Genomic DNA, 18,155 nt, shown 5'->3' on the forward strand with positions numbered 1-18,155 from the left:
CTTATTTGTGCCAACAGGACTTCGAAATCAAAAGGGCCATTTTTTTTGGTAAGGATGTAAATTATGTTGGTGTTATTTATATGGATATGTATATATATATATATATGCATGTGAGCATAAGTACGGGGTGTTACAGAAAGTCCTTGAGCTAAGTTTTACCTCTAAGGTAAGAGTTGTAGAACATCCCATAAATGAAGACATAACGTGGTAGTGTCAACTCTTGCCCGTGGGGCATAATTTGTAGTTTGAAAGACTTTGAGCTAAGTCTTGCCTTTAAGGCAAGAGTTGTAGAACATCTCATAAATAAAGACATAATGTGGTAGTGTCAACTTTTGTCCGTAGGGCATAATTTGTAGTTTGAAAGTCCTTGAGCTAAATCTTGCCTCTAAGACAATAGCTGTAGAACATCTTATAAATGAAAATATAACGTGATAGAGTCAACTCTTTTCGGTGGGGCATAATTTGTAGTTTGAAAGTCCTTGAGCTAATAAAGTCTTGCCTCTAAGGCAAGAGTTGTAGAACATCTCATAAATGAAAACATAACGTGGTAGTGTCAACTCTTGCCCGTGGGGCATAATTTATAGTTTGAAAGTCCTTGAGCTAAGTCTTATCTCTAAGACAATAGTTGTAGAACATCTCATAAATGAAAACATAACGTGTAGAGTCAACTCTTGCTCGTGGGGCATAATTTGTAGTTTGAAAGTCCTTGAGCTAATTAAGTCTTGCCTCTGAGGCAATAGTTGTAGAACATCTCATAATGAAAACATAACGTGGTAAAGTTAACTCTTGCCCATGGGGCATAATTTGTAGTTTGAAAATCTTCGAGCTAAGTCTTGCCTCTAAGACAATAGTTGTAGAACATCTCATAAATGAAAATATAACGTGTAGAGTCAACTCTTGCTCGTGAAGCATAATTTATTGTTTGAAAGTGTTTGAGCTAAGTCTTGCCTTTAAGATAATAGTTGTAGAACATCTTATAAATGAAAACAGAACGTGGTAGAGTCAACTCTTGCCCGTGGGGCATAATTTGTTATTTAAAAGTCCCTGAGCTAAGTTTTGCCTCTAAGACAATAGTTGTAGAGCATTTCATAAATCAAAATATAATGTGGTAGTGTCGACTCTTACCCATGAAACATAGCTTGTTGTTTGAAAGTCTTTGAACTAAGTCTTGCCTCTAAGGCAATAGTTGTATTAGAACATTCCATAAATGAAAACATAACGTAGTAGAGTCAACTCTTGCCGTGAGGTATAATTTATTGTTTGAAAGTCCCTGAGCTAAGTTTTTCCTCTAAGGTAAGAGTTATAAAACATTTCATAAATTAAAATACAACGTGGTAGTGTCGACTTTTGCCCATGAAACATAACTTGTTGTTTGGAAGTCATAAGTCTTGCCTCTACAATTAGTAGTGTCAACTCTTGCCCATGAAACGCAACTTATTATTCGAAAGTCGTAATCTTGCCTTTATAATGTAATAGTGTCAACTCTTGCTCCTGAGATGTAACTTGAATGGAAGAAATCGAAGAAAAGAACAAAAATAATAAAAATTGCAGAAAAGGAAGAAAATGAAGAAAAATATTTAAAAAATAAAAATTAAAGAAAATGTAGAAGTTGAGAGAGAATAGGGAAAAAATAAAGGTTGATAATAAAAAAAAAAAATCAAATAAAAATAAAGGTCGAGAAAAATTTAAAAAGAAAAAAACCAAAGAAAAAGTTTTTTTTTGAATAAAAGTAGACATTGAAAGGTGTAAAGAAAAAAAAGTAAGGATTGAGAAAAACTAAAAAGAATGAAAAAAAAAAAGAGGAAAGAATTAAAAAAGTTAGGATTGAGAAAATTAAAAATAAAAAAAGAAAAGAAAAATAAAAATCAAAGTAAAATTAAATTGAGAAAAAAAATAAAAGTTGAAAAATATAAATATGGAGTTGTTATCTATTATGAGGATCATTTATGTAATTTACTCCATTGATCAGGGGTAATTTTATCCCAAAAAATATTAGTTAATAGGCTATTTTAAGGAATTTTTTTATTTGGAGCTAAAATTTGGAAATCACCCCAATTTGGATCTATTTTTGAGATTCACCCATAAATAACATAAACATACATCTTAGCTTACCATATTTCCTTAAATCTCTATCCTTACAAAGCAATTCAAAAAATCACAACTAATTATGTATCTTCGTTGAATGTATATGTTGGACAATAAAATTCTCGAGACCGAAAATAAATAACCGAGACAAGAAAAATACTGCAACAATCGATTTATTGATTTCAATAAGTGAGTGTTACAATCTTTATGATTCTTCTGATTTGCCTTTTCAACTATAAATTCAAGGGCTTCAAGCATAATCTTGAACTTGAACTTGAACTTGACGAATTTGATCTTGACTTGTGCTTGAATTCAAGGGCTTGGTAGCTTGTTCTTGAATCTTGCGGTCTTGATCTTGAACTTAAATTTGATTTGAGGACTTGGTGAACTTAATCTTGACTTGTACTTGAATTCAAGGGCCTTTGAGTTTGTTCTTGAATCTTGTAGTCTTGATCTTGAAGCTTGAACTTGTTCTTGAATCTTGAACTCTTGATCTTGAAACTTGATGAACTGATCTTGAATTCTTGAATTCTTGAATTTGCAGAGAAATCTGCTGCTTTGTTCCACGAGCTTTTTCTTGCTTCTTGTTAAACTTGTTCCTGGTGTCTTTTCTGAATTATGAGGCCCCTATTTATAATTGTAGGAAGTGAAGAGACATGATAAATATGAACTTTTTTTGACCAATCAGATTTAAGTGACATGGTCTTAATAAATATGAATTTCCTTTGACCAATCATATTTAAGTGACATGACACCTTTTATGGGTTTTTAATTTACTGCATCATTTTGACATGTGGAATGGTCACATTGACTCATTCACTTGACTTGGCATGCCACATCATTTGACATGTGGCAGCAAATTGGGCCTCTAGAACATGATGACATATCGGGCTTGCTAAAGTGGGCTTAGTCATTTGTAGCTCAAATTAATATGATGACATCTTGGGCTTAATAAAGCGAGTTTAATCATTTCTAGCCCAAATTAATGGACTAGCCCAATAACAATTGGATTTTAATTAAAGTGTAAACAACATAAATCCCCTAGACAATAAAAATAATTACACAAAATCCCTTGTTGTTTTGTCTCACCTTTTTTTTGCAAACATACTCATACATTCGGTCACATATTATACATTGGTCGAATGTATGATGTAGCAGCTAACCCTATATTTAAGGTAAGAGAGTCTTTAATTATTTTACTGTTCCTTAATTAAAGGCAATAGTTAGACAACATTAAGTCATTTATTGATAGAACATGTAACTAATATTTGAATTTTAAAATTTTTGTTATACATAATTTTTTTTCCTGTGATTCACGATCTGAAAAGTCAAAAAACAACCACTTTCTTCTCCACCCGTTCTTCAAAACTACTAAAATCTTCTTCTACATACGTTATTCAATACTAGTAAAATCAATATGAATATCTCTGTATTGTTGCGACATTCTGGACTTTGAGAGTCAGAAATTAATGATACATCATGCAAAAGTGATGCAATAGTAATTTCGATAAATGCGGACGAGTCGGTCACAACCGCAGGACTTGCGGTTTCTTTCCAAAGGAATCATGAAGAATATAATATGGTTTTCTATGTGCGGATGCTTTGAATGGCTTTGGTTGTATAAACATTTTTTATTAGTTTTTTTTGAATGCTGGAGCAAGTAATATATATATATTTTTTTATTGATTATAGATGTTAATTTCTTTAATCAATGATTTATATTAGTATAAAAATTTTATGATTTTTTCCTATATCATAGTTCGTAACAATATAACTTGAAGTTAGAACATGATTATAAACGCACGTTAACTATGATACTTACCCTCTACAGGAGTAAGTAATTGTTAAAACGCACGGTGTATTAAAATGTTGTACATTAATAGTTAATCTGTAATAAATATATGATATAACATTATACGTTTTCAACATGTATGAGGTTAGAAATACAACAACGAAATTTAACTGAATTTTTTTTAAAAAATTATATACAGTATCATTCCAGTAAATTTCCGAATGTATAATATGTTTTTATACAGTCAAATCAATGTATAATAAATGTGTGTCTTTTCAGTAAACGTTTGAATGTATAATAAGTTGTTATACATTCAAAGCAATGTATAGTGAAACTGTGCTATTCCAGTAGACTTACGAATATGTAATATTTGATTATACATTCGTATCAATGTATGATATAGCATCATACATTATAAATGTACATGATATTAACAATTTCTGCAATTTTTTTTACAAGTAATAAACGTTTTGCAACATGTATGCTGTTATGTAATACATACGTTTAAAACGTATTAGTTTTTAGTTCAATGTAAGATTCACTTACAAGCAAAGGTACATAATAGAAAACATATTATGTGTTCAAAATATAATGTCAGATTAATTAGTAATATGTTGTTTTAATCATTAACAAATAAGTGAAAGGGAAATTCAATAAGTGAAAGGAAAAATCCCAGTAAATATTTTTTTTGGCTTTGGCCTTTAGTTTCGTCCCCCATAGTTGGTCAAAAAGATAGCATAATAAGTACCCACAACGCCTAACACCAACAAGTTCATAATTGACTCAGTCCTTTAAGGGCCGTATGAAATCTAAATATATTCCAAACCATCACTGTTCAAGATCTATACATAATAAATTCCTTCAACAAAAAATTTAAATTAAAAAAAAAAGAATTACGCAAAATAATAATCAAAGGGTTTTTTCAATTTGATTTTGTTTTGTTATTGAGAGTGTTTATTTGATTAATTCGGGTTTAATTTTTTCTTGAAAAAGAAAAAAAAACAATTTTGGGCTTATGAATTTCGAGTAGAGAAAGTGGAATCCGTGGTTAAGGAGAAGTGAAATAGTGTGGAAGAAGGGAAGGTAAAATTGAAATTACAGCTGCTACTCATAATCATAGATGACATACTAAATAAATGGAGAGAAAAGGTAGCAAAATTTTAGGAGAAAAATATGGAGCATAATTTGGAGCAAAATATGGTTGTTTGGAATGTATAAGAAGGAAGAGAGAGAAAATAAAAAAAGGTAGGAATTTAAGTAATTAATTTGAGATTTTTGTAATTTTTTTTTAGCATGGGATGTAATGTAATAAGGCAAAGTTAGCATGTGCATATATGTAATTTTTCCTTAATTAAATTCATGCATGTTTGGACTTAAATAATTAATCTAATTATATTAATCTTCAATATTTGTTTGAGATTAATATTTTGTATTTAATCTAATCCGAATTTCGTACGGATTTAAATTTAACAAAATTTCGTTGCACACAGTATAGGGAGTTAATTATGTATCTCAACAGACCCAAAATTGAAAAGAAGGTATCAGGAGCTAATTATGTATCTTTGTTGGATGTATTATGTACCTCGATAAACCTAAAATCAAGAAAAATGTATTCAGAGCTAATTATGAATCTTTACAAAGGAAAAAATATATCTTCGTTGAATGTATAACTAATTATGTGTCTCGATAAACCCAAAACCGAAATTTTCAGTAATTATGCAAAATATTGAGATTTTTTGTCATTAAGTTCTACACTATCGATATTTATATCGTTTGCCCTGTACAGAAACAGACCAACCATGTATCTGGCTAATGATAAAGACCCAGAAAGAAAAAACTTATGTATAACAAATGTAGCTGACACTAAATTACCTTACTTAACCGTAGTTAAATTTTAAGAAATAAGGTCAAAAGATCAATTAATCAGTGATTAAGTGATTAAACTGCAAGCAGAAGATGCATTCTCATGTTATTATTGGCTTGGCAAATATACCAGGTTCGCGAACCGTTATCTATGTGTTTTTTTTTTTTTTTTTTTTTTTTTTAAATATCCTTCAAATACCTCTCTAGAAGAGACATGTGAATAGGACTACACTTGTAAAAACAATAACTATTCAAATACGTACCATTTCTCTTTCATAATATTTGTATATGACATAGTATATATTTTCAGATAAGGTACCCCAGAAATTAAAGAACTATTCAAAATGGAACGTGCTGCATCTCAGACCAAAGAATTGGGAGTCAATTTTCGAATATAGTACACAAACAGAGAAAATGAAAGGAGACCTAACATGCATATTGGCAATTCGGATAGGTTATTAATTCATTTGTCTCCTCTCCTTTCATTAACATTCATATAAGTCCATCGACATTTAAATGATTTCAATTTACAACATAATTGCATGTCATTTGAACTTCCTAACAAACTACGAAAACATGTATCTATACACCTCACGTGACAGTGACAGTGACTAATTAAAACGTTGTTAACTCAAATAATTTAATCGCAACCTTGTTAAGGAGCCATCCACAATAAATTTAAATAAGAAATTTCTTTCTGGATCTTCTAATTGATTTCATATTCCCAATTATTGTTTCTTCATCTTATTTGTACTTGCAGCTGAGTTAAAACATTATGCAAAAAAATCCGAAAGAGTTACTTGAATGTCTGCATTTTTTAATCTCTCTAAAGCAATTTTTGCTCTCTTTGGACTATGCTAGAATTTTCTTTTACTGACTCAACCGTTTATATAGCAAGAAAAAATCGAACATAGTATTTTTTTTTCTTTACAAAAGAGATTTAATTGAACCCCTTGGCTATAATAGCTCCATCCTTGTTTGTACTTGCATATTGCAATTGAGATCAAAATCCTGGTGCGGTTAAGAAAAAAATTACATGAGGCGCATCAATGATATATTATCATTTTCTTCTTATCGAGTTACTATTAATTATGTTCATATAGCTACTGTTGTTATTTCTAGTTGTTACTCCCTCTATTTAATTCATGTGATATACTTTTTTTTGTTTATTCAAAAAAGAATGCTACCTTTCTATGTACACAACCATCTAATTTAAAGTTTTAAACTTCATCTCTAGTCAATAGTATCACGTAAATTGAAACGGTGAGAGCAACACTACGATAATTCTTAAAGAATGGAGGTGAGGAAAGACCAAAGTGCGGCAGTGCATGCCCTCTAGTTTTTGGAAGGACAAAAAGAATTATTAAGGGTGGGTCCTATAAATGAATAAAAAGATGTGATACATAAGAAAGTATGCTAAGAGACTGCCCTCCAATTCTAAAATGTATTTAAAGAGGACAATGCTATATAGGGTCTTTATTTGCTCCTATCTACCGTTAGGTTGTTATCTGATTGGACTTCACATGCAACACCTAACAAGATCTTCCAAAAGGTTTCATATCTATTTGACAATTATTCTAGTAGATCATGTTCTGTCCTCTCACTCCTTTAAACAGAATAAGACGACCCACACTACCCCAATTATATATATTCAGCATTATTCAAATAGATACTTTATTTTGTAAGTTATCAGTCCATGCTTATTTAAAGAGATGCTTAATTAACCAGCAACTATATAAATTAGATATGTTTATCTAGATACTTTCCATGCATTTTTTTTCATCGACGTGATTCATGAGTCAAGTGCATAAATTAATTGAAATTTGGCCATGCTATTAATGGTGTCACATATTCTAAATCTACATCCACGTCAATCTATGAGCACCATTGTTTATATAATTAGGAATCACTCGGAAAATTATGTACCAACAAACAAAATTAGTTGAAATTTGGCCATGCAACATGGTGTCATCACCTATTCAAATTAGCTTACATCCACGATTTATCATGAGCATCTTTGCTTAGTTAGGCAATCACGTCGAATATTATGTATTAACGCACAAAATTATTTGAAATTGGCCATGCAATGGTATCACATATTTTACAAGTTTTTACGTACGGTATACTAGGAATTAGGCCACGTGAAAGGTATCCATTTAAATTTTATCTCCATTAATAAAATTAGCATTTCTCTATTCTTCATAGCTAAATGGAATTAGATTAACTCAATATTTTATATTTAAAATTCAGATGTTCGAAAATTATATGAAAGATGTTATAAATAGCAATCCTTCTCACGTAGTAATATGATGAAAAGATACATCTTAATTAAAATATTGATCAAAGTCTATACAATTTGATCAATGAGAAGCAAAATGTGACAAGTAAAAACGAATACAGGAGTAATTGATTAGAAAATTCGCAGCAAAGTAAAAACACAGAAGATCCACAAGGTAAAAGGGAGAATTGAATAATTTGCTGTATTTAATTTCACAGAAAACTATGTACTACGTAACATAGGAGAAAAAAAAAAAGGAAACAAGAGAAGAGATAAAGCAACAAAAAAAAAAAAAAAAGAGTACAAAAACTGTAGCAGCTGCTTCACCTCCCTAGATAAAATATAGCTAGATTTACAAAACATAACTTTGGTTTGACCAGTTCAATCCTCTCGTTAATCCAAGAAAGTACTCCTCGTCATAATAATGTGCACAATTTAACCAAAGACAATTTTCTATAAAAATTTCTTCCCGTTTGTTCAGCTATTATTTTATTTATACATATATATATATATATATATATATATATATATATATATATAATGTTTACCCATAGACGCAACGTACATTGTTTTACGATGAATTTAAGCTAGTGTGGTGGTGGTTTAATTGACGACGATATATGTTGGATAGCGATAGGGAGGGCATTGGGAAAATCGACGTAAGGATAGGCAAAAGCCTGATCAGGTGCAGCTAGTTTCCAGTGGAAATTAAGGACAAGATGGTGGATGAAAATGGCCATCTCAAGTTTGGCAAGTTCAGATCCTGCACACAGACGAGGTCCTCCCCCAAATGGCATGAAATTATTACTACTTTTCCCTGTGCTGCTCATGCCTGTGCTTCCTCCCTTACCTGAAGCTGAAGGTGACCCTTGTTTATTCTGCATTTACACATAAATAACCGTTTATTCTATGCGTACAATCAATGCTAATTCTTTACATTATCAATGCATATTAAAGTTACGCTCTTCGAATAAACGATTTTATATATAGTAATATACGTGCCAAAGTCACCTTATTTGCGGATCCTAACAGATTAATTATTCACATCTTTTTTCGGATTAAGATCATATTTTATTTATGCTCTTTAATTCTTAAATTAGGATAAATATTAGATACTCCCTCCGTTTCAATTTAAATGTCTTTAGTTAGACTAGGAAAGAAGTTCAAAATATAACGGAAGACGTTTGAATCCTATGATCGTTCTTTCAAACTTATTATCTTAAACTTGATTCAATTAGAATGATGGAGGCAGGCAGTACTTTTTTATGCTAATATGGAGAAAATTTGAACTCTTTAGTTAGAAATATAAAAGGCAACGAGTGTCGTTTCGTCCTCTCAGCTATATTGTCGACATTATCGAGGCATTACACATTGGCCAGTACAGTACTACCCATTAGATAAAAGTCAATTTCAGAAGAAAAATTGGGGTGGACATGCAATATCTGTGTGATACATTGAGATCCTGAGGAACTAGTACTGGTGCTGCAAGCAGTAAATGCACTTGCTGTGCTTTTGAAGCAGTAAATGCACTTGTTGTTACGTGATAGTTCTGGCCCCAACAAAGAGGATAGAATGGGGAATGGATGGACCAGCATGGTGTGGAGGTGAGCCACCATGAAAAGCACAGGTGCACGTGCACATGAAAACCCCACCATCCCACATGCGTGTTGGGACTTGGGGTTGGCCAAGTCTTTTAAGTGGGTAATTACCTCGATTGGGGCCACCCCCCACGACCCACACGCATGACACTCTTCTCAGATTTTGGGTCGATATTCAGTGGCGGAGTCAGAATTTAAAATACGGAGAAATAACACACGAAGAAATTAAAAAGGATTCAAAACATAATATATGTATATTTGAAATAATTTTAACTATTCATAGATAATGTAATTTTACGTCGATTCGAACCTCTCAAACCCTACCTAATTTCACCCCAGCTGAAAGTTGGATATACATGGATAGACGATAAATAATCCTACTCTATTTGAGTTTTTTGGAGTCTGGGGGAAAAGTGTTGGCTCAGTACTGTCCTCACTTAAAACATCACCTGGTACACTTATGAAAGTCATTGTATGATTAAACTAAATTCGGCCGCATATGATTCATTTAAGGGGAAGTCTGATCCTTATCGGACCCCAAAATTTCTTTATTTCCAATTAGAAATGAATTCAAGATTGGGGTTTATGGTTCAAACTATTTAAGGATTCCACTGCACTTCATTTGAGTAACTAATTAATTATTTGATGAATTTTTAGAGTACATACACAAATTTGAATTAAAGTTATCAATCCTTTCAATTAAGACTTAACTCAAAACTTAAGACTAAGAATAAAAGAATTTCATTCATCTCACCATATTTCTTGCCGGTAGAATCCTCGCTCATTTGCACTCGATTCACATCTTTAAGGTGGGGTTTTTATACGTATATAATGCAGCATCTGTGCAAGATAATTGATTATGACAGTTCAATTTTGGTTTGGGTCCCTTTCTTTGGATTATTATGATTACCAGGACGGCTAAATCCCTCCTTGCTTTTTTTGATTTTGCCTGATATTTTATATGCTCTATCATGCGACCCCAACAAACGGCCTTAGCTTGATGGAATGTTCTTTCCACTTTCCTCCTCCTCCCCAACCTTGTCTTAATTCACTCCCTTATCCATTTTATTCTTTTCTTCTTTTGGGAAAAATATGACCCCTGCAATTCCTATAGCACAAAATTGGTTCTTGAAAATAGAAAGGTGTTAGTGCTTTCAACTTTCTCCTGTCACATGATCCAACGATTCTCATGTGCAACCTCAAGTAAGGCAACTAAAATAGGTGGATTCAAAAGGTAGCAAGTGGCCGGATGCATTATAATACCATTAAAAATTACTACCTCACGCCTCATTTCGAGTGTCGCGAATCAATAAGTTGAAAGTTCAAGTAGAGAATCAATGAATATAAATAAATACAAGGTTTAGTTCACTAAGTTACAATGTTTTTTGAGAATTGAGTAGCATTAAAAGGAACTTAATGGCAAAAAATAGCAATTTTAGTTTTTGAATTTCTAAATTGACAATTAATATTAACTAAAGTGACTGTCACTTTAGAATGGAGGTGACGGTATGTTAAAAAAAGGTGCACTCTTTATGATCCTAGTCAGACTAAATGTTGAATCCGTGCAAGTGCTTTATGAAGCAGAATACTGAAAGAGAAAAAAGTGATACTTAAAAAATATAAGCACGTTGGATGGTTTTAATGGAAAATTGACTAACCTGCCATCTCCATGGATCAAAATTGTGAGGTCGGTCAAAAAGGGAAGGATCTAAATGCACCGCAGAAATCACCGGCAACACTTTCCATCCACATGGAATGTCATAACCTTTTTTTGGGTTTCAAGTTGAACAAAAAGATTGTTAAAAAGGCAAAACCAAATCAGATTTTAAAGCTGCAGGCATGCATCATCATGTACAACATAGTATTAGTTTTACTATGATCACTTTGAAACTGTCACATATATACCTTTATATCGAACATCTTTCACGGCCTTCCTGTGTAGAAACCTGACCACATTCCCAAGCCTTAGTGTCTCATTAATAACCTGCAAGTGAAGGAAAATAAGAGCATCAACATGCAAAGATTTAACTCGTGTGTTTTCCAATGTCCATGTATAGAATTTTAACAGTTACTATTAATGTATTTTAACACGTAACAGGAACATGTTTATTTTCAGGTTGTTAGCTGCCCATTTTGATGGACTTATTTTAGATGCTTTTAAGCAATTATTTAGTGTTTGTGTCCGTTTAGATTGACTTTTGACTTATATGACACAACCCATCAGTTAGAATTCTTTCGACTTATTTTTAATATTTTAACTTAAAACGAAGTGTTTAGAGACATTTTTTTAATTTATCCAAACACTTCAAAAGTGCTTAAAAACACTTTTACTAATAGGTAAAGGGTAGTTGAGAACGACACTTTTTGACTTATGGGTTATGCTTATAGGTAAAGCTATAAGCTCATCCAAACAAACTCTACTCATACTCTGTGTACGAATAGTTACGTTCAATTATCTTTTAAATGAGCTGATAGTGTGTGACATAAATGACAATAAGCTAAAGAGTAGAAACTTACACATTGAGTGAATTCCATTTTCTTATAGTCATCCCAATTCAACTCTGTTTCTCCTGACAGCTTTTTGGCTCTGGAAATCTCCAAGTGCTCTGCCTGAATTTATTACCAGCTCAAAAAAATTAAAGAATGGACTTCAACAAAATCATTAATCTGTCACTAAAAGACTTTGATTGTATATGCTTACTGTCAGTTGTTGAACAGCATCAGGACAGCTTTCCAAGAAATAAATAGACAGAGCTATGGCTACTGATGAAGTTTCATGTCCAGCAAAGAGCAAACTTAGTAGCAAATCAAGAATTTGCTCTTTTGAAAGATTTGAATTCTTCAGAACCCACCCAAGTAGATCGTTTTCATTTCCTTTCGTTTCCTTAAGCCTCTCCTCCATTTTTCTCTCAATGAATCCAAGAATCGTCGATCGAGACTATAACAAAACAGAGAAATTGGAACTTAAATTCAGGTCCTGAATAGATAGGTACAGTGTTCGAGTCAATAAAGAATCTTTTCTTCTTTATGAATCGATATTATTCAATTCCAAATCCTTCCCCCGATACCACCCAAGGAAAATTATAAACACTTACTGTTTTTACTTAAATGATATGGTGATATATAACAGTACCTGTAAGGCCCTTCTATAAGCTGTTCCTGGAAAATTCAATGGAGCAGAAACCACTCCTTTCATAAATGTGATGTATTCCTTCTTTAGCTGCTCCGTCTCTGGATTTCCAGGTTGTAAACTCATAATATGCTCTGCCATAAAGTTGAACGTGAACTGTAGAAATTTCACACAGAAAACAACAACAATTTCCAAAGTTAGATATAGCATGTTGAAGATTGAACAATTTTCATCAAGGGAGTTAAAAAATATGAAAAAAGCAAATACAGAAACATATACATTATATATATAAAAATAGTTTTAATCATGTATATACTGTTTATTTTCCGACTATGAGCCCGTCGACCCTACTTAGCTCCGCCCTGCTTATAGATAAATGAAAAAAGATAGCACTACTCCTTAATTACCTTCTTTGCTTCATCTTGTGCACTAACTACAGAATCCCGTTTCCAAGAGGCAAGAACAAGAAGAGTGTGCTTTTCAACTTCACTTAAAAGTTGATTCCTGAGCCTAGCATGGCTCAAGAAATTCAGAGAAATCATTCTCATGTCTCTATGCATTTGTCCAACTTGAACCAACATAGACCATTTTCCAAGAATCCCACCTATGCTTCTTGGATAATTGCACTCAAATAATTTTCCTTCATTCTGCAGAATGTATCTATTCAGCCCTGCATCTGCTGAAACTATTGTTGGCTCTCCAAACAAATTTGACTTGTAAATTTTCCCATACCTAGAGAAGTTCAAATTTTCAGGACAAAGATTCAACAATTTCTTTTTTAAGAAAAGAATTAAAATTGGGATTAATTAATTGATTACCTTGAGATGTGATCTTGCATGAAATCTCCAATAGTGGTAGCTGAATAAGGTCTCAAATAGCCAATAGTTTCACCAAGAAAAGGCCAACCCATGTCCCCTGGTGGAAGATTTGGAAATTTATGTTTTCTTTTGAATAGATTAAGAATAATAAGTACTGCCAAGATTGGGGGAACAAGAAAAAGAAAAAACTCCAAGTCAGACATGGACAACAATTTGATGATTTATTTCACTGTTTGTTTTTTCCTTTTTTTTCTTCTTCTATATTTTTTCCACTTTGAATACTCAACAGGGTCTGTTGCTGAAGCAGAGTTTCGAATAAGATAGTAATATTTATTAATAATAAGAGTAGTGTTATATTTATATATATGTATGCAGCAGCATCGACTATGAATCTTTCCCGTCCAGCTGCTGCTATAAAAGAAACTTTCTGTTTTGTGAAGCTCTTTTTGGAAAGTATGTTGCTTTTTATAGGCTTCTTTGTTGACGTTTAGCATTTGCGCCGTTGAGTCAGTTCCCTCTTAAAATTAAACAATTCTACTTTATTCACTAATTAAATACTTACCATCTTAATTTATTCCTAAATCCTTCCTCGCACTAAAAACTGTATTTTAAACTATCATGTATCATTACGTTTCACCTTCTTGAATACACCACCAAGATGGTGTAATAAAGAACAGAGACTAGCAACTATTTATGTTAAGACATAATTGATTTAGGCGTTGACGCGGAAGTTATATTGGTTGGAGATATAAGTTAGTGTCAAAATTATCTGTCCAGCTATTTATATCATTATAATGGGATAAGTTATTTCATATACGTAGTGAGATATTTTTATATTTTTTTTTTCAGAATAGCTAATTTCGAGATAATCAATTCTGGGATAACTTGTTTTCAACCAAACGATACCTTAATATAATCTAAAGTGACAAGTAAATACTTCAACTTTGAGTATACACATTTAGATACCTCAACTCGTCTCTACTGTATGAGTTAAGTATTCCAACGTATAAAATAATCATCTAGACACTTCTAAAATTTCTATATCACGTTAGTGTCGAGTGTCAACGAGACACTATAAGAACGAGTTACAGTATTTAATTATCCGTTGAGATCAAATTAATTTTTTTAGATATGTATTCTCAAAGTTAGAATGCTTACTGAACAATAGAAGGCAAGTCTGAACGCTTATTTATATATTGATGTCTTCATGTTCAAGATAACTTTCATACACTTTCCCCTTTTCATTTTACATTAATGCATCATCTTTCGGTTCACGAGAGAAGAAAGAAAATTATATTTGCTTGTAGTAGAATCAAAATTATGAGAAGAAAAGGAAACATACATAACTCAAAATTTACAGCATACTGAGGGAAAGGAGTAAAAGGAAGATTTCAAGGTGGCTAAAAAGTAAGGCACTTGTCCCCGTCCTGTCTCACTTGAGCTACACGTACGATAGTCTACGGCCGCAAAGCATCATATTGAGAGTTTTTTTTGAGTGTGGGTGTTTGATTGAACATAAAATTTGTAAGAGATCTTTTTTTTTTTTTTTTTTGAAAATTTTAAGTTATGTGTTTGGTATGGAAGAATTTTATTGATAAAGCAAAAACTTTAGAAAAATTAATTTTTTATATGATGTCTCTAGTGAAAGTAGAGAAGATAAATTCATAATATTCCATACTAATTATTTTTTCTCAACACTCCAACATGTTCCACCCTCATCTCCACCGCCACTTTATATAGCATTTATTTGGATCATATACAAATATGTTGGGATGATATTTTATGTTTACTTACAAAATATAAAAATAATAAATAATAAATCACTTTTATTTTTTTTAAGAAAAAATAATTTTGATGAAATATACTATTGTCACACTTTTTTTTGGCCCGCAGGGCCGGGTTGAAGGATTTTTCCAATTAAAATGACCATTTTGAATTGGAGTTATTTTATTTACAAAGTCGCCACTTGAAATTAAGTTTTGATGTTCCAAGTCACCTTTTTGAATCCATAATCAAAAGGAAATGACTCTTTATTATGGTCTGGGAAAATAGAAGACCGGGTAAGAAGTTCTGTTGACCGAAGAGAAGGTGTGAGGCACCCTCGAGTCCCGTGGTTCTAGCACGGTCGTTTTTATTGAATTATTTTGACTAAAACTATTTTGATGAATTATGTTTGAAGGCCTAGATTCGCTTATTTTTATTATACCAAAAATATCTATCTACACCTTTGATATTAAATAAATCGATATAAATTTAATTTTATAGAAAAAAATATTTATCAAGATGTGTCATTGCATTCTTGAATTTTTAAATGTCTCAAAAAGATGTGTATGCCGCATTTTTAATTGAGACGAATATTTTTTACATGTCTAAAATTTACTTAATGTTAAAAAAAAAATCATTCATCATTAATAGATTCGTAATAATTTGTATTTATTATAAATACTATTTGACAATAAAATTAAGCTAAATTTATTTGAAAGGATAAATAATTTAATAAATAATTAATAAACTTCATTAATTACATTTTACAAAACTAGTATAACGAAGTTAACAAATAAACAAAAAAAAAAAACTACTATTATTATTTTTCTATTCGTAAATCTCTTCATCACTATTTTTCCTAACCCCTGTACTTCAAATCTTTGGTACCCAAAACAAACAAATATGGTCATTTTTCTTATTTTCAAACATTTCGTTTCCTTCTTTATAAAAAAACAAAAATAAATTATTTTTTATTTTCGCATGCATGCATGATCTATACAATAATTTGCACGCTTACTAGACAAATAATTTTACATTTTTAAGTGTTAATAACTTTAAAGTTATTTCATTTAAAATGCGAATCTAATCTTATCAATATTATTTCGAATCCATGGACGAATTATAAATAAAACAATGAAGTATGAATCACTTAAAAGTAATAAATTAGATGTACTGAATAATATAAAACTCTTCATTCATACTTCGATTCACCATAAAAATAATAGTACAGGGATTGAATAAGAACCTAAATGACGAACTAAACAAAACAAACAAAAAAAATCTTTTATGTCGAACCAAAAACTCGAACGGAAACTCCAAATCCAACTTATCACTCTTTTTTTTTTTTCCTCACCGAGTCACTTTTTTTTTATATGTTCTCTTCTTCTTTTGTTTCTAGTTTTTCACTCTCATTTTCTTTTTGCTTCTCTGTCCGTGTATATGTACTCTTGTTGTCTCTTCTTTTTCTTTGTTTTTTTTTTTATTTTGGCTGTGTCTATTTCTTTTTCTTGGTTTTTTTGTCCACCAAAAAAAATAAAAAATGTTCTCCTCTCTTTCGTGTGTTGTAGTGTTATATAGAGATGTAGGAGGGGAAGTTGAGGGGGTTGAGAGAAATTGGGGGGAATGATTATCAGGATAGGATAGGATGGTTTTTTCAAATTTTGATTTTTTTTTAAAAGATAATAATAATAATAACAAAATAAAAATAAATAAATACATAAATGAATAAAATAATAATAATAAGAATATAATAATAATTAATTAATTTTTATATTTAAGAAAATATAATAAAAGTTTAGAAATATTTAAAAATAAATATAATTAAGAGAGTAGTACACCACTAATTTATTTGTTTAAAATTTAAAAAGAAAATATTTTTAATTATTTTTTTTTCATATTATTTTTTTAACTAAAAATTTATTAAAATAAAATAAGAATTTAAATAATATTAGACCAAATATAAATATTCAATATCGAAAAATATATATATTAAACTCGGGGAGGGTCAAAATCACATGTCTACATTTTGCCCCTCTTTGTTTGAAATTTCGAAGAGTTCATACAAAGAAGTAGACAAATATGATTTTTGACTCTTCGATATTCTAAAATTAAAGATAAAATAAAATAAAAGATGTGACCTAATCCTGATTTTGAACCTCCTACATATCCCGGGTTTTAAGGGAATCAGGTCACATGTAGTTCAATAAGGTAAAATGGTGAGACAGTGAGTTAGAGTTCGAGTGAGATTCCATCGAGTTTCTGGTTTTCGACTTTCTGCTTTTACATTGAAATGAATAATAAATAATAAAATGAAGATACAAGAGAAAGATCCTATCTATGCAACTTTTCTGGAATCTTATCTTAAATCTTCATGACTTCTCAAATGGTGAAATAGTCGTTATTCTGAGTTGAACTTGAAACAACAAATGTTCCTTCTCATTGGCTTTTGGCATTGGATAGGAACTTGACAATTGACTCATTCTCCAGACATTCCTCTGACTTAATCTTGAAAATCTTCATCCCATTCTTCAAGCGGGCTCCTGGACTTGCAACTTCTTCACTCTGTTCTTTAAGTGGGCTCCTGGACTTACAACTTCTTCTCCCTGTTCTTCAGGCGGGCTCCTGAATGTAACACCCCGTACTTAATTACGTGCATTAGTCATTGTTATATGTGTTGGGGTATATGTATTGATCCTAAGTTAGGTATATATGAGTTTAAGTATGAGTATTGATTATTTTGAGATGGTTTCAAGTGTATAGTTTGATTATAGGTGTATAGGAATCGACTTTATTTATATCGGAATTTTCCCGTCGATGGTTCCATACG

At 31.3% G+C, this 18,155-nt stretch overlaps 1 protein-coding gene across 1 annotated transcript; it reads right to left on the minus strand.

The window, feature by feature from the left end:
• Positions 1 to 8,411: 8,411 nt before the first annotated feature.
• Positions 8,412 to 13,807, minus strand: LOC107859954 (cytochrome P450 90B1; the record flags this gene model as incomplete). The annotated part of the gene is given in 9 exon segments (XM_047407232.1): positions 8,412 to 8,525; positions 8,558 to 8,896; positions 11,275 to 11,381; positions 11,522 to 11,600; positions 12,134 to 12,226; positions 12,318 to 12,554; positions 12,750 to 12,902; positions 13,154 to 13,478; positions 13,565 to 13,807. Coding segments are annotated over 8 exon segments (1,488 nt in total). The 3' UTR covers positions 8,412 to 8,525; positions 8,558 to 8,605.
• Between the last annotated feature and the right edge of the window lie 4,348 nt (positions 13,808 to 18,155).

This window comes from Capsicum annuum, chromosome 2, assembly GCF_002878395.1.
Source record: "Capsicum annuum cultivar UCD-10X-F1 chromosome 2, UCD10Xv1.1, whole genome shotgun sequence".
Classification (NCBI taxonomy): Eukaryota; Viridiplantae; Streptophyta; class Magnoliopsida; order Solanales; family Solanaceae; genus Capsicum; species Capsicum annuum.